This window comes from Coccinella septempunctata, chromosome 4, assembly GCF_907165205.1.
Source record: "Coccinella septempunctata chromosome 4, icCocSept1.1, whole genome shotgun sequence".
Classification (NCBI taxonomy): Eukaryota; Metazoa; Arthropoda; class Insecta; order Coleoptera; family Coccinellidae; genus Coccinella; species Coccinella septempunctata.
The window spans coordinates 35,731,536-35,759,007 of NC_058192.1; the positions used below are offsets into that span (position 1 = coordinate 35,731,536).

The 27,472-nt window shown below is 36.7% G+C and overlaps 1 protein-coding gene and 1 long non-coding RNA gene across 4 annotated transcripts in view; one reads left to right on the forward strand and one right to left on the reverse strand.

Moving 5' to 3' along the window:
- LOC123311559 (YTH domain-containing family protein 2) overlaps nt 1-27,472 on the reverse strand; it is a 201,279-nt gene that overhangs the window by 63,100 nt on the left and 110,707 nt on the right. For all 3 annotated transcript variants that reach the window (XM_044895598.1, XM_044895599.1, XM_044895597.1), the window contains one exon: nt 23,993-24,196. In XM_044895598.1, the coding sequence (XP_044751533.1) occupies nt 23,993-24,196 (204 nt within the window). The remainder of the gene's footprint in view (nt 1-23,992; nt 24,197-27,472) is intronic.
- On the forward strand, nt 10,490-11,396 carry LOC123311564. The gene is made up of 2 exons (XR_006537501.1): nt 10,490-10,878; nt 11,020-11,396. It is a non-coding gene; the product is annotated as an uncharacterized LOC123311564 (long non-coding RNA).

Genomic DNA, 27,472 nt, shown 5'->3' on the forward strand with positions numbered 1-27,472 from the left:
GTACTTAAGATTTCACATTGTGGACATTAACGTCCGCATATTGCTAAGTTTGCGAATTCCTCAACTTTAGATCCCTAGTGGTTGCATGTAACATCATATCGAGATGTTCCGATGAAGTGAACATAGCTACTACTATGCGACTTCTCTGTGTTGATATTTTTGAGATATTGAAACTGTGATATTTTTGGAACATGAAATGATGTGTTGGGAATAAATTTCGATAAACTCTACCCAGCGACTTCAGTAACTTTCAGTTACTGTCTGAAATGTTCTATTTATCAACACGTGGTCTCGAGGTTAACTCATAACCTAAATCCCGCTATGCAAAACGTGGTGTCACTATCCGTGTTTCTTGCTATGACGGCGTTGTGTTGAGAGAATGAACAAACAAAATCTTTATGAATGAATTTTGAGAATAATTTTTTTAACCGAGCATGTTCTATTATTAAATTTCGTTTTAGTTAAGTGTAACTTGACGTTGATTGATTAATTAACGTGCAGTAAAAGGTGAGTAGTTATATAACCTATTGAAATAATAACTATATCATGATCACTTCTTGGCCCTCTTATCCTCCCCATTTTTGCACCTTTGTAACGTTCAACTCCCAACATACCTCATATGAATTTAGGTGATTATTAAGTCATAAGTAACATTCACAAAGTTCAAAATCAAACTTGAAATTGATTTGAATCATCGAGAGAACTTCAAATTATTATTTTAGATACTGTGCTGGAAAAAATCACCTTTCACTGTTGTTACATTTTTTATGACACTCAATTTATTACTATCAATACAGCTCTGATTTTTTCTTCTTCAGCTGGACCATGCCGTTCCTGAATAAGTGGAATGAAGATTTATAACAAGATATATGTTCTTTATTTTATATATTTGGATTTGTATGAAACATATCAATCTTGAATAAAAAGATATCAGTAATTCATGTAGTTGTTCAATTTCCCTTTTGAGGATGAGAGCAGAATGCGAAATATATGTAGGTAAGAGTAAACACAGGGTACAAATGAGGCGTTCAGAGCTGAAGAGGCCCAAGCTACATTTTTTCTGAAATTGAGTTTACGAGTATATAAAATTTTGATTCATTTTTAGGCAGTTACTTACTGATAATTCAATTTCAGAAAAATTGTAACTTGGGTCACTTTTGCTCGGAACGCCTCGAATATAGAGTGCAAATTGATTGCCACGATGGTAATTATCAAATTGAACATGATGTTTGCGACAAAAGGTCTCAAGTAATCGAAATGCACTGATTCATATAGTAGACGGAAAAAATGTATAAGGACAAATTGGATAAAGTGTCACTTACTACTTGTCGGCTACAAATCAGCACCAGATCTTCGGTTGCAACCAGTCGCTGTTCACTCCATACAGCAATTTCTTCACTAGAGAACCCTATATTGTCGCCGTTAACTTAAACTATTCTTACGTTCGTTCAAAATCCGTTTTTTTCGTTGCCTAATGTTTGTTTATTTCATTTGATTTTATTCAAAATTTAATGATTCTACTAGAACATCACTCTAATGATGATTTGTAGTCTTATGTATTAAATAAATAAAATAAATAAATAAATAATCTTTTTCTTATTCTTCATGTACATGCGTGACATTCAGGATATGAGGTTTGAAAAGAGGAGGGGATTCGAACAAGCGTATTTCGTTTTGAAAATAAACAAAGAAAGAAACTAATAAGTACTGAACATACCCCCCACCCAAATGACATATTTGTCCTCCAGAAATGAGGAAAAAAAAAGAAAAAACCCAAAATTATTACAACAATATTGAATGAACTGCATGTATGATGGAGTTCCTAACATTTTCCGCCCTTTGAACGGTTGAAATTGCCAACATTTCAAAAGAAAAATAAAACAAAATTGAAAATGCCCGATTAAATGTACCTATAGTCTATCCAAATCCGAGAGGCCAGCGTAAACACACTGACTAACGCGTGATCTTATTTAAGGTACTCCTCTTATTGGTCAAAGCTTCAGGAACGCCATGTTTGCAGGTGGGAGTAATGCAGAACCGCATTACGTTTGATTCATTGATTGTATGCGAATTGTTGTGTAGAACTGCAGAGATCATTCATTGCTTTTTCTTTCGTAAATTGGTTTATAGTTGTAGCAAGTTATTCAAGTTACAAGCATTTAAGATAATGTCGAGTACTGATACTGCTGAGGAATCGCATGTTGACTTAAGTCCTCCAAAAAAGATACGTCTGAAACGACACTTCAGTGCCGAGATAAAAGATATGATTTTGAATACTTATGAAATTGAGATTATTCAAAATCCAGGAATGTGTTTAAAGGACGTAGAACTCCGAGTTGCTGAGAGACTTGGCATTGGAGCTCGAAGTGTTAGGAGAATTATTTCCGAATACATAAATTCCGGCAACAAATCAAAATCGGACCACCAAATGGGAGTCCTTATCAGATTTCGATAAAAATGTAATACGGCGAAAAGTTCACGAGTTTTTCTTCAGAAATGAACACCCGACTATAGAGAAAGTATTAAAAATAGTTAATGAAGACTCGAACTTGCCAAATTTTAAGAAGAGTACCTTCTCTATAATATTGAAAAAACTTAATTTCAAATATGGACATCGCCAACGCAACAGTTTTTTAATGAACCGTGACGACATTAAATGTTGGAGAAGAAACTATCTCACGAAAATTAGGACCTTCCGTGATGAAAACAGGAAGATTTACTGCTTGGATGAAACTTGGTTAAATGCCGGTCATACTAAATCCAAAGTGTGGACCGATGAAACAGTTACATCTTCTCGGCAAGCGTTACTTGCTGGATTATCTACTGGATTAAAAATCCGTCTGGGAAGGTCTTGAATTTTGAGTTTAACCCTCGGTTTCATAAAGCTTGATCAGAGAATCAACGATCGATTGACGGATGAACGTCAATTAGTTTTCAGTCGATAAGTTGGTCATAAGCATTCTGAATATCATTCTTGCACCAAATAATTATCTATAAACGCCCATTTGATGATTCTCAACTGCTACTCCTCCAATATATTCGGAAATATGAAAGTTTCAATGATTTCCTTCGGGAAATCGAATGCCAAATCGTTGATCGAGCAATCAAAGTTTTGTGAAACTTGATGTAAGTACCATTTTGGTGGAAAACAATTTCAACATTATTTTTCAAATGAAGTGAATATATTTTTCCAGGCAAAGGGCAAAGAATTATAGTGTGTCATATTGGCAGTGACACTGGTTTTTTAACTGGAGGACTCTGGACTTTCCAATCCAAAAAAAACTGGTGACTACCATGAAGAAATGGATGGTCAGTCCTTCGAAAAGTGGTCGAGGGTGTACTTCCTAAATTGGAGGAAAATTCTATAGTAGTTTTAGATAATGCTCCTTACCATTCAAGGAAAATGGAAAAAATTCCTAATTCACAATTCAGAAAGAGTGATATCCAACAATGGTTGAGGGAGAAAAATATTGATTTCACCCCTGACCTCATAAAAGCGCAATAGTTGCAGATAGTCAGGCAGAACAAAGAAAACTTTGAAAAATACATCGTGGATGAAACCGCAAAGGCCCAAAATATTACTGTACTTAGATTACCGCCCTACCACTGCGAACTGAACCCTATTGAATTGATTTGGGCCGATGTCAAGAATTTTGTGGCAGATAAAAACACCACATTTAAAATGGCTGACGTTCAAAATCTTTTTCAAGAGGCTCTCTCACGGGTTACTTCCGAAAGATGGAGAAAGTGCGTGAAACATGTCAAACAAAAAGTTGAGGTAGACAAGTGGAAACTGGATAATATTATGGATGATATAACAACAGTCATCGTCAACTTAGAGGAAAGTTCTGCATCTTCTGACGACACTACGGGGTAGTCACTTTTACAAAAAAAATATTGTTACACATTTATATACATAGTATTTATTAAAGTGGGAACTTTAGATTAATTGTTCATTACTGAGACTCGTAGATAAGCATACATATTTTTCACCGGAACTGGAACACTCAAAAAGTTTTAAAATATAACGCTCTCGGAATTCAATTTATTAGTACACCTCTGCGTTATCACGTTCTTGACGCGTGATCAGTGCATGCTGCAATGTTTACCTCTGGCCTCTTGGATTTGGATATACTATAGTACCCATTGCATAAAAAAAAATTTAAAATGAAAGAGAAAAAAAATGAAAAGAGAAAAAAAATTACTTTTGAATTTCAACTTAAGGTGGAGGTAATAAAGCCACCTTGTTTAAGGTCCGTGTAATTTCACCTGTTGGGGTTCGAATCTTAATTACTCTCACAATACCATCCGCACCTGGTATTAAGTGAGTGACTATTCCGATTGGCCAATGTGTTGGTGGCGCATCTGGAGAATACCAGAGAACCAAATCACCTTCCTTGACCTTGACACAAGGCTTCGTCCACTTAGGCCTTTTCTGTAATGACTGAACGTATTCACTTGACCAACGTTTCCAGAAAGATTGAACTAATTGTTGGCATAATTGCCACTGTGATAAACGGTTTTGTGGAATATTGGACAAATCAATCTCAACCCGTGATAATAAAGGTCCACCAAACAAAAAATGACCCGGCGTAAGTGGATCCAGATCTTCATTGGGCGAAGAAGTTTCGTTAAAAAATGGTCGAGAATTTAATATTGCCTCTATGCGAGTTACAACAGTCAAAAATTGCTCAAAATGCAATCTAGTTCCACCTGCAATGCGTTTTAAATGAAATTTGAAAGATTTCACGCCAGCCTCCCAAAGGCCACCCATGTGGGTAGCATAAGGGGGGTTATGACTCCAAGATATGTTATGAGCTGACAAATAATGAGATATCTCTGGATTTCTCCGATCAAAAAATTTCGTTATCTCGGTAATTTCTCTAGAAGCACCTCTAAAATTAGTACCTTGATCGCTGTACATATGGATCGGCAAACCTCTTCTTGAAATAAATCTATCAAGCGCAGCCAAACAAGCTTCGGTAGTTAAAGAATTGACAACTTCCAGATGTATACCTCTAGACACCATACAAATGAATAATGCTACGTAACATTTTTGATATCGTTCAGTGCGTAACTTAGAAAATTTAATTTCGAATGGACCAGCGTAATCCAATCCGGTATGCGAAAAACATTTTCCCGGATCTAAACGGTAAGAAGGTAGGTCACCCATTGGTGGTTGTACTGGATTTGCGCTAAATCTATAACATTTTAAACAACGGAAAATCCTATTTCTCAACAATCTACGTAAATTTGGAATCCAAAAGTAGCGATTGATAAGAGATTGCACTAAACGTGGCCCTCCGTGGCCAGAAATGAGGTGAAAATGATCACAAATTAAAACTGCCAAGCGACTCTCTTTCGGAATCAAATAGGGATGCTTTTGTCTCAAGGGAAACTGGGACTGTCGTAAACGACCCCCCACCATCAAATAACCCGTTTCCGAAATGAATGGTGAAAGAGATAGGACCTTCCTTGAAGCCCCACAACCTCGTTCAATTGATGTCATCTCAGGAGATAAATATTTTGACTGCGTTAATCTAATAGCTAGAAGTAATGTTGTAAATGTACACCGAAAGCTCATATATTCTATGTGTGACATGCGCAGCATGCTACTTCAGATTTATGTATCTGTGCTTCTCATTCTGTCAGCAGTCAGTTCAGTTTAACTCGTCGTTGTGTTCACAGTTTACTGTTTCTTTTTCCTTTCGAATAAACGATTATAAACTCTGCAAGTGTATTATTAAATATAATAAACAACAGGTTATCGGCCCAGATCGCTTACACCACGCGGGTACCTAGTTTTAAAGTTATTCAGTTCGGGATAGTTAGGAAAAAGTCGTTTTATACAGTGATACACGTGTTTTCTCACAAAAGCAAAATGGCCGCCAATTACTTGATGAGCGTCCCCAAGCTTTTAGGACGTGAGAATTACGACGAATGGGCATTCGCAGTCGAGAATGTGTTTGTGCTTGAGGGACTAAGTAAATGCATCGACGGTAGCGAAACGGATGTTCCCACAATTGCTAAAGCCAAAGCAAAGTTGGTATTGACAATTGACCCTTCTTTGTTCCCACACGTGAAGGACGCCAACAGTGCTCAAGAATTATGGACCAGTCTCAGAAACTTATATGATGACAGTGGTTTCATGCGAAAAATTGGGCTTTTACGGACGTTGATATCGGCCAGGCTTGAAAACCACAATAGCATGGAATCTTACATTAATCAGATCATCGAGACTTCTCAAAAACTACGACGAACAGGTTTTAAAATCGATGAAGAGTGGATTGGTTCCTTGTTGCTAGCAGGTCTTCCTGGAAATTATAGTCCGATGATAATGGCCGTGGAACATTCGGGATTAGCAATTACCACAGATTCAATCAAAACCAGATTACTAGACATGCAGATGGATGGAGGTAACAGTGGCAAGAATGGTGCGTTCGCAGCGAACAGGAACACCAGATCAGGTTACAGAAAACCATGGAGAGATGGCGCTAGCAAAGCAAGAGAGAATTCTGCAACCAGTGCAACCGATAAAACGTCAAATTCAAACCGACAGGCAAGTCAAAACAAAAAGGACCTTAATAATATTAATGAATATATTAACGGCATACAGACAATTATTGAATTCTGAAAAAGTACACCTCCGGGCAGGATTCGAACCCGCGCCCCTCTTGATTACCGGTCAAGTGCTCTACCCAACTAAGCCACCAGAGGTCACGGTTTCCATCTGCGTTCACGGACCTATACTGAATCAGAATCCATGTTAGTACGGGTCTCGACGATGCCATGGGTAATGGGTAAAAAGGATCTTGATGATCACTGAAAGTGAATGTTGTTCCCTTACCACCTCCTAACAATCTCCAACCCTTGCGAACAATAAAACGTTCGCAAGGAGACCCGTACTAACATGGATTCTGATTCAGTATAGGCCCGTGAACGCAGATGGAAACCGTGACCTCTGGTGGCTTATAGTATATCCAAATCCAAGAGGCCAAGCGTAAACATTGCAGCATGCAGTGATCACGCGTCAAGAACGTCATAACGCAGAGGTGTACTAATAAATTTAATTCCGAGACCGTTATATTTTGCAACTTTTTGAGTGTTCCAGTTCCGGTGAAAAATACGTATGCTTATCTACGAGTCTCAGTAATGAACAATAATTAATCTAAAGTTCCCACTTTAATACATACTATACTTCATTCAATTTTATTTTAGCAGTCGGTTGGCCATGGAAATTTGACACATTTCACTCTGTATAGTAGAAAAATGTGGGGTTATGACGCTTGTCAAAACATTTTTGGGTTTTAAATCAAGGCTATGTTGCCCGTTCTACGTAAAAGTTTCTGTTATTACGTATTTTATCACAATGTCGAATCTCTTCGGAAAATATGTGACGAACATACCAAATCCAGTTATTTGCATGGAAAATACAAGAGATCAGTATAATACCATAATATGCACTAGCTTGAGGAGAGTTAATGTTCGTTCTCTTCTTTGGCTTACATCATTTGTAGATTTCAAAAATATTAATCCGAAGATGAAATGCATATGATGCAGTGGTTGGAAATGGGTATCTCCCGAAGTAATTAACAGATAATTACAAGAATGTTAAATTCTTCAACAGAAATCATCTTGCATCAATATAAGTAGAAGGAATTGGAGGAAGTTTCAAGTTAAGATGCAACTTCACCGTTGAACAAAAATTTCACATAAATAAACAAGTAACAGGGCAACTTTCGCGTATTTGTGGCTATTCATCTTAATAAATTGATGTAATAATAATAATTAGGTATTTATTAGTACCTTAAGACATTAACATTGTATAGCACAAGTCAAATGAAAAATAGAAAAATCCATTTTAGGGAACTTATTCTCCGATGACATTTATCGAAAATCCTGTAGTAAACTTTTCGCATTTATTCACTCAAACAATTCTCCAATGCCACCACTTTTTTAGGTCTCCCAATAGAAGGAAATTCTTTGTCATCCTCTTCATTCACAATCTTTCTGATTGTGGAAATATCCAGCTGAAATATAAGTCGTTTAGATTCAGATGAAACATTATATAAATTCTCTTACATTGAATATGTTCGCTAGCGTCTGACTTATTGTGGATTTTAGAATATAAGGGTATAACTATTTGAATGAGCGGACCTGAATTCTAAATAGCACTTCCTGAAACCCTGTCTCATTTTTCTATCACTTTCGGCATTTTCGTAATAAAAATTGATATTAGTTGTGGCAACGGCGTTATGACATTAACGACATTTCATGAGTACCAACCTAACTTCGTTCTAGTTACAAAAACTTGAGAAAATTATTTCATGGCCAACCGACTGCTAAAATAAATTTGAATGCAGTATATGTATATAAATGTGTAACAATATTTTTTTGTAAAAGTGACTAGCCCGTAGTGTCGTCAGAAGATGCAGAACTTTTTTTTAAGTTGACGATGACTGCTGTTATATCATCCATAATATTATCCAGTTTCCACATGTCTACCTCAACTTTTTGTTTGACATGTTCTACGCACTTTCTCCATCTTTCGGAAGTAACCCGTGAGAGAGCCTCTTGAAAAAGATTTTGGACTTGGATTTTTAAATGTGGTGTTTTTATCTGCCACAAAATTCTTAACATCGGCCCAAATCAACTCAATAGGATTCAGTTCGCAGTGGTAGGGCGGTAATCTAAGTACAGTAATATTTTGGGCCTTTGCGGTTTCATCCACGATGTATTTTTCAAAGTTTTCTTTGTTCTGCCTGACTATCTGCAACAATTGCGCTTTTATGAAGTCAGGGGTGAAATCAATATTTTTCTCCCTCAACCATTGTTGGATATCACTCTTTCTGAATTGTGAATTAGGAATGTTTTCCATTTTCCTTGAATGGTAAGGAGCATTATCTAAAACTACTATAGAATTTTCCTCCAATTTAGGAAGTATACCCTCGAACCACTTTTCGGACTGACCATCCATTTCTTCATGGTAGTCACCAGTTTTTTTGGATTGGAAGTCCAGAGTCCTCCAGTTGAAAAACCAGTGTCACTGCCAATAAGACACACTATAATTCTTTGCCCTTTGCCTGGAAAAATATATTCACTTCATTTGAAAAAGAATGTTGAAATTGTTTTCCACCAAAAAGGTACTTACATCAAGTTTCACAAAACTTTGATTGCTCGATCAACGATGTGGCATCGATTTCCCGAAGGAAATCATTGAAACTTTCATATTTCCGAATATATTGGAGGAGTAGCAGTTGAGAATCATTAAATGGGCGTGTATAGATAATTATTTGGTGCAAGAATGATATTCAGAATGCTTATGACCAACTTATCGACGGAAAACTAATTGACGTTCATCCGTCAATCGATCGTTAATTCTCTGATCAAGCTTTATGAAAGCGAGGGTTAAACGAGGGTTAAACTCAAAATTCAAGACCTTACCAGACGGATTTTTTAATCCAGTAGATAGTCCAGCAAGTAACGCTTGCCGAGAAGATGTAACTGTTTCATCGGTCCACACTTTGGATTTAGTATGACCGGCATTTACCCAAGTTTCATCCAAGTAGTAAATCTTCCTGTTTTCATCACGGAAGGCCCTTATTTTCGTGAGATAGTTTCTTCTCCAACATTTAATGTCGTCACGGTCCATTAAAAAACTGTTGCGTTGGCGACGTCCTTATTTGAAATTAAGTTTTTTCAAAATTATAGAGAATTTTATTATTATTCTTAAAATTTGCCAAGTTCGAGTCTTTATTAACTATTTTTAATGCTTTCTCTATAGTCGGGTGTTCATTTCTGAAGAAAAACTCGCGAACTTTTCGCCGTATTACATTTTCATCGAAATCTGATAAGGACTCCCATTCGGTAGTCCGATTTTGATTTGTTGCCGGCTGTGATAGAACACCAGAATTTATGTATTCGGAAATAATTCTCCTAACACTTCGAGCTCCAATGCCAAGTCTCTCAGCAACTCGGAGTTCTACGTCCTTTAAACACATTCCTGCATTTTGAATAATCTCAATTTTATGTGTATTCAAAATCATTTCTTTTATCTCGGCACTGAAGTGTCGTTTCAGACGTCTCTTTTTTGGAGAACTTAAGTCAACACGCGATTCCTCAGCAGTATCAGTACTTGACATTATCTTAAATGCTTGTAACTTGAATAACTTGCTACAACTATAAACCAATTTACGAGAGAAAAAGCAATGAATGACCTCTGCAGTTCTGCACTACAATTTGCATACAATCAATGAATCAAACGTAATGCGGTTCTGCATTACTCCCACCTGCAAACATGGCGTTCCTGAAGCTTTGACCAATAACAGGAGTACCTCAAATAAGATCACGCGTTAGTCAGTTTGTTTACGCTGGCCTCTCGGATTTGGATAGACTATAGTTGGGTAGAGCACTTGACCGGTAATCAAGAGGGGCGCGGGTTCGAATCCTGCCCGGAGGTGTACTTTTTCAGAATTCAATAATTAGGCAATCCATTCACCTGTCAAAATATTTCAATATGGCGGTCGGTTGGCAAACAACGTTTGCTTACCTTTCGTAATTTGGAACTTTTGGAAGCTTTTTCTCAATAATTGACATGGATTGGTGTTAAATATCGTTTAGTTTTTTTGATACATATAGTGAATAGTGAGAACTAAGTTTTATTCCGAAAGAAAAATGCCTGTAACAAGTATTATGGTTAATTGTGGAAGTCGTGCAGATCGGTACCATAAGGATTTTTTCGTATACCTACTGTGACAAAATCTGTGCATTACCTACATATTAACGAAGAAGGGATATGTGGTTAGCAGCTCAAGAGAGAAGATCTAACTGAAGCAATTATTAGAAACCAAGGAGTATGTAGCAGACATTTCATAACGGGTAGGTACCTAAGAAGAATATCTATGTGTCTGTATTCATATACCTATAAGTGAAACTGAATATACAGTGATTTCTTTCGAATACGTTTTTATAAAGGTTTAACTTACTAAAAATATGTAAAATTTTCTGTTCATTTCTTAGTGTAACGAAGGAAGTGATCTGGGTGATACAGAGCAAGCAGGGCAGAGCAGATTGAGAGGCTGTGCTAAATAAACAGACTTGACAATGACCATGTTAAGTACACAAGTTGAGCAGTTCAACTTTGCCACCAGAAAAATAGAAGACTTAGAAAAGAAAGTTGAAAACACTCCTCGGTGACTAATGGACAATATCAATAATGTATTTTTGTGGAAGTATTATTGTGGGTTCGATCATAAATTCATCAAAGCAGCTATTTTTCCAGAAAAAGAACCTCACATTTCATCAACATCAACAACAGTACTGAGTCCTAACAATCAAATGTTACTCACATTAGTAAAATTGACGTATGTTTGAATAATAAAAATATTTGAGAGAAAGTCAATTGTGTTGATCTGCATTTATTTACTATAGTAAAAACATATACACAGATATATAAATTTTATTGTACTTCAGTAATTAATGAATGCAGTGCAAACAAGTTTGCATGATTTATTTCCATTAATCAAATCGAACGATACTTACACCAAAATGGTTAATTCAATGAAGAAATTATAGAGAATAATATTTTGATTATTTGACAAAAGGTCCTACATAATGAAAAGGATCCACACAAGTTTTGTAACAAAAACAGCGAAGAGAATTAGGTGAAAAAGCACCAATGATGTTATGCTCTGAACTCACGAAACCCATAATTATTGAATTTCAATTCATGCAAGGCAAACAAAACATTTTCTAAATTATATATTGAATGAATAAGAACGTGACCTTAGTGTATATACATTATCTATAATGGTATTCACCATTTTTATAAGAAATTTAAGTGAAACAAAAATCTCTGCTTGCCAACCAAGCGCCATATTTGACAGTTGAAAGTCACGTGGTCTGGATTCCCTAATTGTCTGCATGCCGTTAATATATTCATTGATATTCAATTCTCAGACATTAATTCCACTACTCAACTTAATAATATTATTTGTTTCAAGTGCAAAAAAAGCGGACATTATATGTCTAAATGTCCAAACAAATCTGGATCTGAAGGAGGTTTTAGTGCTGTATTCACAACTGGTAATTTCAAAGAGACAGATTGGTACGTGGATAGTAGAGCCAGTGTTCACTTAACAGCATCTAAACAATGGTTAATGAACACAAGAAATCCTGATTTATCAGAGATAGTTGTTGCGAACAAATCCACAATTAAGGTTGACTGTGCAGGTGATGTCGAGATCAGAACAGTAACTGACAAAAACCATCGCATAATTTTAGAAAATGTTCAATATGTTCCAGGATTGACAACAAATTTACTTTTTGTTTGTCAGCTAATCAAAAATGGAAATAAGGTATCATTCAGTGAAAATGGTTGTGACATTTACAATCGCCATAATATTTTAGTGGCAACTGCTAGCTTGTGCAACAATGTGTACAAATTGAACGTGCATGAAGAGAAGCCAGTGTGCTATCAAGCAGTTACCAAGAATACTTGGCATCAACGTTTGGGCCACATCAACGATTTATATTTGAAGAAAACATCGAAGTTGGTAGATGGCCTTGTGTACCAAGAGAAAAACATTGGAAATTGCGAGGTATGCTGCAAGGGTAAACAAGCTCGTTTACCATTTCCAAAAGAAGGCAGTCGAGCAGAAAAACTTCTGGAAATAATCCACGGTGACATATGCGGCCCAATGGAAAGCACATCATTAGGTGGAGCTAAATATTTCATCACTTTCACTAAGATGAAGCATATGATAAATTCTTAGAATTTAAAAACCTAGCTGAGAATCAACTTGACACTAAAATCAAAGTTCTGAGGAGTGATAATGGAGGAGAGTTTTGCAATCGAGAATTCAACATGTTTTTAAAGAAAGCTGGAATTGTACACCAAACATCGAACAGCCACACACCTCAGCAAAACGGAATGGCTGAACGAATAAATCGAACACTGGTCGAGAAGGCAAGGTGCTTACTGTTTGAGGAAGGACTGAGTAAGACTTTATGGGCCGAAGCTTGCAAAACAGCTTGCTATTTGAGGAATCGTTCAGCATGCTCGAAGACAGAGAAGACACCATACGAAATGTGGACTGGTAGAAAACCCGATGTCAGTCACCTTCGTGTATATGGAAGTACAGTCATGGTGCATGTGCCAAAGGCCAACAGAAAGAAGTGGGATCAAAAATCAACAAAGCATATTCTAGTGGGCTATGATGAAACTACAAAGGGCTATAGGTGCTTCAACCCTAGTACGAAGAATGTTATCACAAGTCGTGATGTGACGGTTTTTGAAAAACCACCTGTAGTATCTCTTACTGAAGATCCAGAGGAAGATCTGGATTCAGTGGGGGATGAAAGTGAACCATTGTCTTTAAGTTCTGATGAATTAATCAATAATGAGTTTTCAGATAATGACTACGTTCCAGATATTCAAATTAGTCCACCAAACACGACACAGGTTCCAAGGCGGTCGCAAAGGAATGCTAAGAACAAGGCATTTGATGATTATGTCACCTACTTCAATGGTGCCCCTTCACCGAATATGCAACAAGTCCCAAAGTCAGTAGCAGAGGCACTCTCCTTATTATTTGTGTTCTGTGCTCTCCAGTGCAGACCGGCAGGAGTGGAAGCGTGCCATGGAGGAGGAGATTGAGTCCTTCTACGAGAATGAAACATGGGAACTTGTAGATCCACCTGAGGCGGCCACCATAGTTCAGTGTAAGTGGGTTTTCAAAGTGAAGTGCGGGAGTGAAAATGAAAACAAGTAAGTAGCTAAAGGTTACACTCAAAGAGAAGGTATTGACTATAGTGAAACCTTTGCTCCGGTAGTGAGACATTCCACTCTGAGACTATTGATAGGATTAGCTGTAAAATTAGATTTAAGGATTCTGCATTTAGACGTAAAAACCGCATTTCTAAATGGCATTTTGAGGGAAAATGTTTTTATGCATCAACCCGAAGGCTTTGTTTCTGATCAAAGCAAAAACAAAGTTTTCAAGTTAAAAAAGGCTGTGTACGGCTTGAAGCAGTCAAGTCGTGCATGGAATGAAAGAGTTGATGAAGTGTTATCAGATATAGGCTATAGAAAATCTAAATTTGAGCCGTGTTTGTACGTTAAAAATAATCAAGGCAAATTATCGATTGTTGCTCTTTATGTTGATGATTTTTTGTTTTTTCGGCAGACACGAAAGAGACAAAATTTTTGGAAAGTCATTTAAGCTCTAAATTTAAAATAAAAATCTTGGAGAAGCCAAACACTGCTTGGGCTTGAGAATCAATCGAGATAAAAGTAGCATAACTATTGATCAGGAGCAATATATAAATGATCTGTTGATTAAGTTTAATATGATTGACTGTAAAACTGCGTGTACCCCTTTAGAAATCAATGTTAAACTCAATGTTATTGAAGGGGAAGAAACTTGTAGTCTAGAAATTCCCTATCAGGAACTTATAGGAAGCCTCATGTATTTGGCATTGATGACACGACCTGATATTGCACATGCAGTGAGCTCATTAAGTCAATACAATAATTGTTACACAAGACTGCACTGGCAGTATGCAAAACGTGTCTTGAGGTATTTAAAAGGAACAAAGAATTATTCCATGAAATTTTGTAATGATAACTCTAGTATAGTTGGCTTTGCTGATGCTGATTGGGGATCAGACAGGCTAGATAGGAAATCTTTTTCAGGATATGTTTTTAAGTTTTGTGGTGGATCTATATCGTGGAAAAGTTGTAAACAGCGGACAGTTGCTTTGTCAACAACCGAAGTTGAGTATATGGCTCTAAGTGATGCCGCAAAGGAAGCTATTTATCTGAGAAATCTTTTATTTGAGCTCACTGGAAGATTGGATTGTATTGAGATTTATAATGATAATCAGAGTGCCCAAAAGTTGGCAAACAATCCAGTTTTCCATGACAGATCGAAGCACATAGATATCAGATACCATTTTTTGAGAGATGCAGTTTTGGAAAATAAAATCAGTTTGAAATATTTGTCCACTGAAGAAATGGTGGCTGATATACTAACTAAGCCATTGCAAAATGTAAAAAACACTAAGTTCCTGGGTTATTTAGACTTAAGTACTTGAGTTAGTAGCGAGGATGTGAACTTTCGTTGAGTGGGGGTGTTGTAAATGTACACCGAAAGCTCATATATTCTATGTGTGACATGCGCAGCATGCTACTTCAGATTTATGTATCTGTGCTTCTCATTCTGTCAGCAGTCAGTTCAGTTTAACTCGTCGTTGCGTTCACAGTTTACTGTTTCTTTTTCCTTTCGAATAAACGATTATAAACTCTGCAAGTGTATTATTAAATATAATAAACAACAAGTAAACCGTTTTCACATTCGTTAGCAGTCAAAGGACCGCATAATTTTTGTTGTATTGAACATTCCTTTCGTTTTCTGCAGTTTATACAAAATCTCAAAATGTATGCAAAAACCCGTTTAACTTTTGTAAGTGATGAGAATTTATCCAAAATTTTAACAAGCTCACTATCCTCAATCCTTTTCGCCATCGTTGAAACATTTGAAACTATACTGATCTCAGGTAATTTCGATGGAACTTCATACTCGAATTTCCACTTAGTTTCATGTTCAAAAAGAAAGCTAGGACCTTTCCACCAAAGATCACAATTTTTTAATTCTTTCGGGGTTAGGCCCCTACTAGCAGGATCCGCAGGGTTGAATTTTCCCGACACGTAAGACCAGCGAACGTTTTCGTGTATTTGCACAACCCTATTGGAAATAAAGGTTTTCAATTTATAAGGCGGAGTTTTGAGCCAACCCAAAACTGTACTAGAATCCACAAAACAAAATATGTCGGTTAAATTTATGAACGACTTAAGAGCCTCAATAGTAGCGTTCATTAACCTCGACAAAAGACAAGCAGCTCCCAGTTCTAACTTGGGAATTGTTAAAGTTTTCAAAGGTGCTACACGTGTTTTGGAGGCCACTAAATGTACCATATAATTCCCCTCTGATTTGACCCTCAAATAAATAACTGCAGCCATTCCCATAATACTGGCATCCGAAAAGCCTATTAACATACAAGGAGATATTTCAGCACCACACATATACCTAGGAAACTTTATTTCCTCGAGCAATAATAACTGAGACTTTATTAAAACCCACATCTCATGTAGATCATCCGGAAGTGGATCATCCCAGTCAATCTTTAACAACCACAACTTCTGTATCATCGATTTCAATAAGAAAGTAAATGGGCTTAAATAACCATTTATATCATAGGTTCGAGCCACCCTAGATAATATTCCTCGTTTCGTTGCTGGTTCGTTTACATCATTGACTTTATATTGAAACGTATCTTCCGCTTTGTCCCAAAACATTCCGAGAACCTTCGTTATTGACTTACTATTTCCGATCGGTAATTCCAGCCATTCCGTTAAATCCCCCACAACATCCTTATTAGAAGATGCCCACTTTCCTAAATTGAATCCACCGGCCTTCATCAAATCAATTAGCTGGTTTTTGAGTTCAAGAGCTTCAAATTTCGATTTAGCACCGGTCAAAATATCGTCTACAAAAGTTTGCTCATTCAAAGCTCTAGCTGCCAAAGGATACTTCGCGCCCTCGTCCTTCACGAGTTCTTTCAAAGTACGATTTGCAAGAAACGGTGATGTTGTGACACCAAAAACCACCCTCGTATGTTCCAACTCCATTATCGGTTCGTTAGAATTAAATCGCCAAAAAATGTGTAAATATTTTCTATCTAATGGATCCACCGCTACACATCTGACAGATGTCACAAGTCAATGCTACCGGTTGTAGTCTAAAACGAGTTATAACAACAGAAATATCCTGATGTAACTTGGGTCCCGACAATAGAATATCGTTTAAAGAAACTCCATTTTCATCACGTTCGGTTGGATTGAAAACCACTCTAATTTTAATGTCATCAGACGTTCGTTTAACGACTCCATGATGAGTCATAATATATGAAGATTTTTCAGTAGCTGGAATAAGATGTCCCTGATCAATAAAATCTCTTATATTTTCCGCGTATTTCTTGTGATAGTTAGGATCTTTTTTAAATCTTGATTCCAATTTGTAAAATCTATTTAGAGCAATTTCCCTGTTAGAACCTAACTTTACATTTCCGTTCCGAAATGGAAAACTTACAACATACTGACCGTTTGCATTTCGCCGAGTATTTTCCTTATAATGCGATTCACAAAATTGATCTTCCGGTGAAATAGGCTTCGGTAAACTTACTTCCTCTGATTCCCAAAATGCACGCAAAATTTCGTTAAGTGACGGCTCATTCTCAATTGAAATGCAAGAAATCATCCGATCAACCGAAACAACCGATGGTGATACATTTCCTAAAATCACCCAACCTAGTGATGTTAAATAAGCGCTCGGATTCCCCCGAATTATTGATGGAACCGTCGGCGTTAAATCTAATAGCGCTTGAATTCCTAACAAAATATCAACAGAAGATGAAATATAAAATTCCGGATCTGCTAATTGAAATGACTGGAACTGGCTTCCCACATCACCAGACATATTTGTTATCGGTAAATTTGAACAAATTCGAGATAGAACAATTGGTTCAAAATTATATACAAAATCAGATTCGTTCATAGAAACTATTTCACAATTTAATGCTCCACGCGGTTTCACACCTCTCGTTTCTTTAATTCCGGACAATTCATAAATACATGTTTTACGTTTTTTGCCTAAACAGTTGGCCATTCTCTCAGTAATAAAATTCGTTTGTCCAAAACTACTCGACATGGATACAGTTCACCCAGTTTTCCTTTAATGAATACTCTTGCCGTAGCTAACAAAGTATCAGGTTTTTTCGATTCCAAAGAAGAAAGAGCAACTGAACTCGAAGGTTGCAAATGCGGTCCATAAAAATCCTCTTTATCTATTTTATTTTTATATTCTTTATCATGAGTAAGCTATTATGTCGAGTACTAGAACAAAATTTACAATTGATTTTCATTCTGCAATTTGATATTCGATGGGGATATAAACAAGCATAGCACAAATTATTATTTCTTACAAATTCATGACGTTCTCTTGGTGACAGTAAAAGGAATTTAGAACATTGGGTAAATCGCCCCCGGTACAACAAAGACAAAATTTACTTTTTCCCTGAATTAAATTTGTATCGACTTCTTGAGACAAAATCGATACTTTCTTTCTGTAAGCACCGGCTGATCCTTGATTTTTCGAGTAATTCATTTTAAAATCAACATTATGTTTATTCATCTGCATATCCAATTTTAAACTTTCGCCTACCAATTGCGAAACCGAGCATTTACTTCGTAAAAATTCTATCAGGTTGTCAAAAGATGGAAATTCTGTATCTAAAAATTTCTTCTCAAATTCCTCTTTGGATTTATTATCCAATAATGGTAAAGTAAACTGAACAAATATATAGTCAGTCAAATTCGGTATTTTCATATCGCCTAATGCCGTTACGTTCGTTTGTAAAATCTCACATAATTCTGATATTCCCTCGAAACTATCATTACGTAAAGGTTTCAATCCAAATATTGTTCGCAAATAATGATTCGCGATAATGCGTTTATTCGTATAACGTTGTATTAATTGATTATAAACAACAATATAATTTTCCGGTGAAAAGCGAATGGTCTGCGCGAACTTCAACGCCGAACCTCCAAGTGATTAATTAACACGGTAAATTTTTCGATATCAGAATAATTGGTATTGTGTACCAAGGCATCGTACATGGCCCTGAATGCTGGAAATTTTTCGGGACTTCCATCAAATTTGGTTATGTTTATATCGCGTAAAGATAATTCCTTTTTCATATGCGGACTAACAGCTGATTGAGGGTCACTGACCGGCTCACTGTATTTTCCGGCGCATGCTAATATTTCGAAATAAACTTCATCGAAATTTGATTCCAACTGAATGACATCGGTAAAAAATTCTTTATGTTTACCTGATAACATCTGAAGATTATCAAGAGTTGCAACGAATTTTTCTCTCACCTTATCGATTTGAGACACTCTTAACTTGAATTGAGTTATTATAGCTTCTGGGGTAATTGATTTGTCAACTCATAACAATCCTGTAATTGACGCCAAAAACGTTCCTTATAGCCAGTTAGTTTTCTAAACAAATTTTTATCCTCTTCGCTAGCGGAGGCCATGTTGAATGTTTTTTATGAAAGAGTTATGGACAGATAATTTAATGAGTAGTAAAATGGAATATCGTGAATAATACAATGAGCCTAAAAATACCAAAGCCGTGAATATGGAGATCTATCGTTGTAACAATTATAATAATTAAAAATAATATATTTCAATGTTTCCTGAATGTTGGCAATTAAATCAAACTCGTATTTCACGTCCTTCCATTATAATGTTCAGGGGATATTCACGGGTTTAGGACTGAATAATAACAACTTTCTTAAAACAAAGTCGACGTTTCGTCGATATATTTCGACTTTCTCAAGACTAAAAATTGAGACAGGAATAATAGAAACAAGAACACAAACAAATTATTAAAGCTGCATCTTACCTAGTTTTGTTAGTTGTTTAAAATATACATAAAAATCATAGTATGTGCAGGAATTAGAAGTGAACTACCTTTACTCAAAACAACAGTCAATTAATAAAACAATCCTAAGAACTCTGACACATAGCATCTAGGATAACACAGCGCAAGAAAAACAATAACACACGGATGACGGTAGATACAATGTCACGCATCTGACGCACAAACGATCAATCAAAAACAACTACTAAACAGTAGTTCATCTTAACGGCACTTGAATTGTCTGAACAAGGAAATCAAATTATTATAAGATTGGTGTAATCCCTGAGTATCACTCCTATGATTGACGGTATCGTGCAAATTAATATGTATCATCTCGCTTAAATTTCTTTTCATCCAGTTTTTCTCCCCATCCAAAACTGAAATCTGCTGGAAGTCGAATTGGTGTCCTGTACTGAAAGAGTGCAAAGCCAGTGCTGTTTTACCTTCTTTATCTCTGAACTTCTCATGGCAATCATTTTTATGTTGTCTGACCCTACTTGAGAGCAACTGTTTCGTCTGTCCTATATAGCATCTATTACAACCTGCGCAGGGAATCTTGTACACCACATTAGAACGATCAAGAGTCCCAGCTCTGTCTTTCAACTTGGAAAAGAGAGATCTGACACTCCTTAGATTGTAAAATGCCAGCCTGGAATTTGTGGACACCCTACGGATCGAGTTAGATATCTTGAAAGACAATTTTGGCACGAAAGGAAACCTAAAATAACTGCGTGTCTCCTTTGTTTCGCCCAATTGGTGTCTGCTCGGTGGAGGCTTGTACTCGTTGATGATTCTATTAACCAGAAGAGAGGGATAAGCATTCACTTTCAATATTTGTTTTATTTCTTTCAAATTTTCATGGTGAAATTCACTGCTGCTCAGATTGATACCCCTGTGTAGCAAATTTTTTATGACGGAAATTTTATATTTTCTGCATGTGTCTGATCTATAATTCAACAGTCTTCCAGAGCTGGTAGGTTTCATGCACCACCGTGTACTCAACGTTCCGTCTGCTCTCCTTCTTACCCTGACATCTAAGAACGATAATTCATTGTCTTTTTCACGTTCTATAGTGAACTGTATGCGAGGATGGTATGCATTGAAAGTTTCTAATAGGTAATCTACGCTGTCAGATGGAATAATCAAAAAAGTATCATCCACGTAAAGTTTAAGGATGGTTACGACAAATTTCATGTTTTTCAAACATTCAAAGATGATCTCGGTCATCACTAGATTCGCTAAAGACGGACCCGCCGGATTACCCATGGTGGACCCATCCTTTTGCTCATAAAATACACCATCAAACATAAAGTAGCTTGAGTTGAATATAAAGTTGACGATTCTGAGGAAAAATTGTTTATCAATCTCTGTATATGCAGAAATGTACTGCCATTTTTTATTTATGATGGAGTTTACGAGCTCTTTAGGTATGTTCGTGAATAATGACACAACATCCAGTGAGACCAACTCATAACCTTCAGGAACTGTTATTCAGTCCTAAACCCGTGAATATCCCCTGAACATTAAATCAAACGTTCGCCGTTCGGTGAATTTTTCAAAATGAATGAACTAAATCCGTTTCTCTTGATAATGACAAATAAAAAAACAACCACGCTCTGCTACCAATGTTTGCGACAAAAGGTCTCAAGTAATCGAAATGCACTGATTCATATAGTAGACGGAAAAAATGTATAAGGACAAATTGGATAAAGTGTCACTTACTACTTGTCGGCTACTAATCAGCACCAGATCTTCGGTTGCAACCAGTCGCTGTTCACTCCATACAGCAATTTCTTCACTCGAGAACCCTATATTGTCGCCGTTAACTTAAACTATTCTTACGTTCGTTCAAAATCCGTTTTTTTCGTTGCGTTACACGGTACTCGTTCGTTAATCTTTTTCTTATTCTTCATGTACATGCGTGACATTCAGGATATGAGGTTTGAAAAGAGGAGGGGATTCGAACAAGCGCATTTCGTTTTGAAAATAAACAAAGAAAGAAACTAATAAGTACTGAACACATGAATATAACTTCAATAGAGGATACACTTTGGTAGTTTATTCTGTCAAAATAATCGTTCCAAAAACCTCCAAAATGAGAAGTCGCAATGTTGCTGTCTATGGTGCTTTTTTTACACCTACTATGTGATGTACTGGGTAATTACCCGCGATATGCGATGTTGCGGACATCAAGCACTCTCCAGTAAGTGCTGGTAGCCTTTTTTCAAATCAACATTGTGAAGTCGCATTTCCAAAATGGTAATTCCCAACAACTTCCCTGTGACTGAATCTGGTTGACTGGGAATATTCGTACTAATATCACACAAGCTCTAAATACTCATCAGAAACAACTAAAGGGGAAAAAACAAAGACAAAACATCATCAAGTCCAATTTTAAAAAAACTGAAACATTTCTGAAAAACCATAATGACTTACAAGTCATCAGAGCAGACAAAGGAAACAAAATAGTTATTATAACAAAAAATTAATACAACGAAAAAATGCACAATTTATTAGATGACAATGCAACATATAAACAAATTAAACGAGACATGACAATCACATTGGAGAAGGAGAACAACAGAATAGTCAAAGAATGGCAAAAGAAACACTATATATCAAAACAAGATGAAAAAACCCTATTAACACACAATAGCAAAATACCAAAAATATATGGATTAAAAGTCCACAAAGCTGATATACCACTAAGACCAATAGTATCATGCAACCAATCTCCATTATATATATATATAGAGACTTCTATATATATATTTATTATCCTTAATATATATATATATATATATATATATATATATATATATATATATATATATATATATATATATATAATAGGGCGGTTTATTTCTCCGCAAAGAACTCAGCAGTAAACTCCGACTCCCTCTGCAATCCAAGAATAAAAAAATTGTTTTTATTACACCAGCGTTCCGCTCTCTCCAACCTTCTTTTTAAAACCGAATTATCCTTTTCGAGAGTTTCACCCCTATTTTTCAACCCCTGGATTTTCAAAAGTAATCTCGCCTCAGATGCGGATATGCAATTTTTAACCTCCTTCTTACTATCCCGAATTTCCTGTAAGATTTTTTTCATAGTAATTTCCTCTGATTCATTGTTCGGCATTATCGGATCTTTATCAAAACTAGTAGGTATAATATAAAATGACTATGAGTGGAATTAAAAATTTAGAACATATACAATACAGGAAATGAACAGAGGACACACTTTTCACTCCGCTGTGGCCGATCAGGGAGACCTTGAATTACGACACAGACAGGGAGGCCAGGGCTAAATGAGGCAATGCAAAAAAGGTAGAAAGAGGACTATTCAACATAGGACTATTCAGCATGAACGAAATGCAACGAGAGAGTGGTGTGCTCCCCAAGCAACCGCAGTGGATTCCCGCTTAAGAGGCAGTACGGATAACAAATCAACTCGAATCAGTGGAATCTTCGGTGCGATTCTAAGGTGCGCAATGAAAAAGGATGCGATTTTCACCTCTAGGGAAACAAACAATAAAAAAGTAACGAAAACAGCTCTCGTCCAATATTCGTGAAAATCGAAAAATTGTTTACGTGCCCAGCACAAAACAGCACTTTGGAAACGATAATTCGCAATATTTTTAATACTTTAAACTTTATAAATTTCAAAATTTATTTGTTAAGCAAGAACATACGTGTACCGTGTATCGATTGCGATTGATTGTGGCCGTATATCGGCAATAACGCGGCGAATGTTGTCCTCCAAGTAGTCGATCGTTTCGGGCTTATCGGTGTAGACTAGCGACTTCACATATCCCCACAAAAAATAGTCTAGCGGCGTTAAATCGTACGATCTTGCTGGCCGATTCACGGGTCCGGAACGTGAAATTAAGCGGTTACCAAACGTCTCCTTCAGTAAACCAATTGTGGCACGAGCTATGTGGCATGTTGCGCCGTCTTGTTGAAACCACAGGTGCTGCACATCATGGTTGTTCAATTGAGGAACGAAAAAGTGAGTAATCATGGCTCTAAAGCGGTCACCATTGATTGTAGCGTTCTGGCCAGCATAGTTTTTAAAAAAGTACGAACCAGTGATTCCACCAGCCCATAAAGCACACCAAACAGTCAGTTCATAGTTAGTCGAATTAATTGCTCTGATAGACGATTATGTTGACCGTAAAATGGACGTAGTGCGCGATACGCATTTCGAACAAAACCATTATTTTCAAAATAAATTTGCACAATTTGAAAACGTTGATCAGGCGTCAGTCTATTCATGTTGCAATGTCAGACCAAACTAAACACAAATCACTTGACAACTGACAAAATGGCAGCCAGTTGAAACACCCTTTATCAAAAAGCAAAAATTTGATATACATATTGGTAGGCATGATACGAAGTCGCCAAACAGCTATGTAATGCTTGAAATACATATTAGTAACCAACCTGCATATGTACACTTGTAGGCATCGTTACAGGAGGTGGCAAATGTGATGGCATTATTGTGGGAGGTTGATAGCTTTGCAAGGGATGTTGATGTTGAGGAGGTCCAGGCCTTTGAGCTGATGAGGGAGCAGCTGGTCTAGCAGTAGGAGGGCCATTCCAGATAGGTCTCACTGTCAATCCTGGATTAACTGCTTTTGGCATATTCTATCAAGAAACAATTAGTATATTAAGTGTATAAATTGCGAATTGAAATAAATAAATATACCCTAGCGGAAAGTTCGTCAACATATTGTATTGCCTGAATTCAGTTGTTTCTTTTATCTTCAGGGTTTCTTGTGAAACATGTACAAAATATACCCTGATGAGAGCAAATTGATTATACATGTGGGTAGGAAGATATTTCAATATATCCAGGGTGTTTCATAGTGTACCAAGCTCAACTGCGGCTACAGCACATTCAAACGATAGTTGAAGAATTTACGATTCCCGACGGTATATTTTATTCATTGATAGCGAGAATGTTACCTGGAAATCCTCATCGTATGGTATTGAAACGAAACCTGCCAGTGCCGGTTTATCCACTGGGCGCTTGGGGCGGGCGCCCAGGGATCCGGAGCCGAGAGGGCCTAGGGCTAACAAAAATTTCATTACTTTCGATAGCTGACAATTTTTTGAAATAATAATTTGCATATTCCACATCCACGCCCTTATCCGTAGCTATAGTCGGTACAGGGTAGGCGATCGTCATCAAGATTTGGACGCTGTGTAATTCTATATTCCATATGTGTGATTTGAAGTATAGAAGAATAACATCTTAATCTCAGTAACAGAAAAAATAGATTCAAATTCAACCGTGTCAAAAGAGATGCACTTTTATCTCAAATATGCCAGCTAGTATGCGTACTCCAGTATCCCTGTACTCCGCATCAAGGCATCAACATTTTCTCACGTGTTCTTTACTGCGAATCAGTAAAAGTCCAATTCAGCAGAAATTTTAATTTTCAAAATAAAAAAGTGCTGGGCCAATTTCACAATCATTGAAGAATGGATGTGCATTTTTAAAGTGCCGGACAAATGAAAACTTTTTTGGACGGCGAAGAGTAGTGAAAAAAGGAATTCATTCTCATTAGGTATTATATTATTCCGGCTTCCGAAATATACTATTTCTAGGCGCGAAAAATAAATGATACCTTTTTCATAATTTTCAATTTTTCATTTATTTTCCATAAAAATGCTATTTTTTTCTTCCATATTTATTTGTACATTCAAATGAGAACATAAAAATATATTGGTTTATTCTTGTTGATATGTTGGCGATCCGTCAATGCTAAAGGGGCCCGTAGATCTTCTGCGCCAAGGGCCCCAAAGAACCTTAAACCGGCACTGAAACCTGCAAACCAGGCCCGTCTCAGAAAAACCTGATACATCGAAAATATGTCATGAAACACCCTGTAGGAATAATCATTCAAACTTCAAATGATATTCCCTGCCATATTGACCAACTATAGCAACTCACGTACCACGGGAAGCAGTGAAATATGGACGGCTTGCAAGAACAGAGTTTTGAAGGTCCGTCAAGCCGGAGACCCGCCTATAACATTCCAGCAAATAAACATGATATGGAATTTTGTGCCCATTTGTGCCATTAAAAAAATTTTGTGCCCGTTTGTTGGGTTTGTATCTTAATTTGATCTCAAGTTCTAAGTGTTCTGGGTTGGTGAAAACTTAGGGACTCGAGGATTGAGATTGATAATGCGGATCACTTGATAATGAACGTTTATTTTCTAATCTATTGAACTATATAGAGTAAAATTGTATAATGACGTCAAGACCACCTAATCGAAATCGAATTACATTTTACATATTCAGTACATATACGAAGAAGAAAAGTTTCGGGCTGGTATATTTTTCAAGATATTCCAGCTTTTCCGATGGGTCCCCAACTTTACACTGAGACTCGTCTATGGAATATCGACACATAAATATGATGATTGTTTTATAAATTATTTTTTAGAGATCAAATTGTCAAACTCAGTGACAATCACATACATTTTAGGAATGATTGTATTTGAAGTGTTATCGAAAACATTCAATTTCCGAAGGATAGTGATTGATGAATTATCTGAAATAAAAATCACAATTACGAAAATGAATGCTACTGCTGACGAACCGAGTTCTCTAATGCCAAAGAAAATCCTGTCAAATGCTAAAAGAAAGCCTGTCTAAGCATTAGTAAAAAAAAATATTACTACTACTACTGGCCCCCGAGAGGAAACAGCTAAGTCTGGTGACTGGTGCAATGACTTGCCAAATGTTTAGTAAACATTTAGGACAAATGGGACTCCCTCTGCCGCTGATGAAACCGTTAAACATGTTCTGTTCATCTGCAGCAACCTTGAAGATTTAAAGATGACACACCTAGGAAACACAACACTCACTATTCCTATGGTGAGAGGGACACCTCTCTGACGACTTGTGGCATTTTTGTCAGTGTGCCTCAGGGTTTGAGTCACTCCAACTACAAGCGGACCAACAATGGGCCACTAGGCCTTAGTTCAGCCCATTGGGCACCACACGTAGAAGAACCGAGTTCTATCTATGAGCTTAACCTTGCCATCTTTTACGATATCCCCCATCCACTGGACTTTGCTATTCTTGAAGAAGATATATTTATGTAATGTAGAAAGGAGGCGCAATAGGAGATCGAAACAACTCGGGTATAGCCACACACTTTGTCACTTTAGCGGCGATTGGCTAAGCACCCAATGCGTCATCACCTTTCCAAACTGCTTTAAACTGGAAAACTACCGACAAATGAAGTTCAGAAGCCGGGTATAGGTAGGGCTGCTACCCAGAGATTTGCAAATATCCATAACCACTCCCCCTTCCCTGTTTTTCGAATTGAATAGATTTTTTTTTAAACTTAGTCTACTTGATGATTCGCATAAGATTTTTACTTCAATATGAAAATTAAGCATTAAGCTTAAACGGGGATTTTGCCTTTTTTCACTTAAATGAAACAAATATTTTTGCCTTAGTTTGTAGCGTTCAACATGGCGAATTTATTCATTCGTCCGTTAATTTTTCTTGGAAAGACCAGTGAATGAAGAAATAGTTAATAATGTGGTGATACTGATGTTTCATGTGTGCGCTCATATGTGTCTGATGCGGAGAACGATTGTTCCTTCCTTTTTTCCTTGCTCATTTCGATTTATTAAAGGTGTCGCAAATTAATAATATGATCAGTTGAATTGATAATTTCGCTGCCCTTATCTTATGGTTAGAGAAAACGCTTGATTAAGGGGTAAGTACGTCTTTTTCAGCATCATTATATTTGAGATTGATGCGTTGCACCTCGGATGTTTTGACGTTTGCTCCAGAAATCGATTGATTCTAAAGTGTAGATCTGTAGTTTTGAAGCAAGTTTTGTTCGGGATATTGGCAAGTACAAAATACATCTAATACTCAACTTGAAACTAC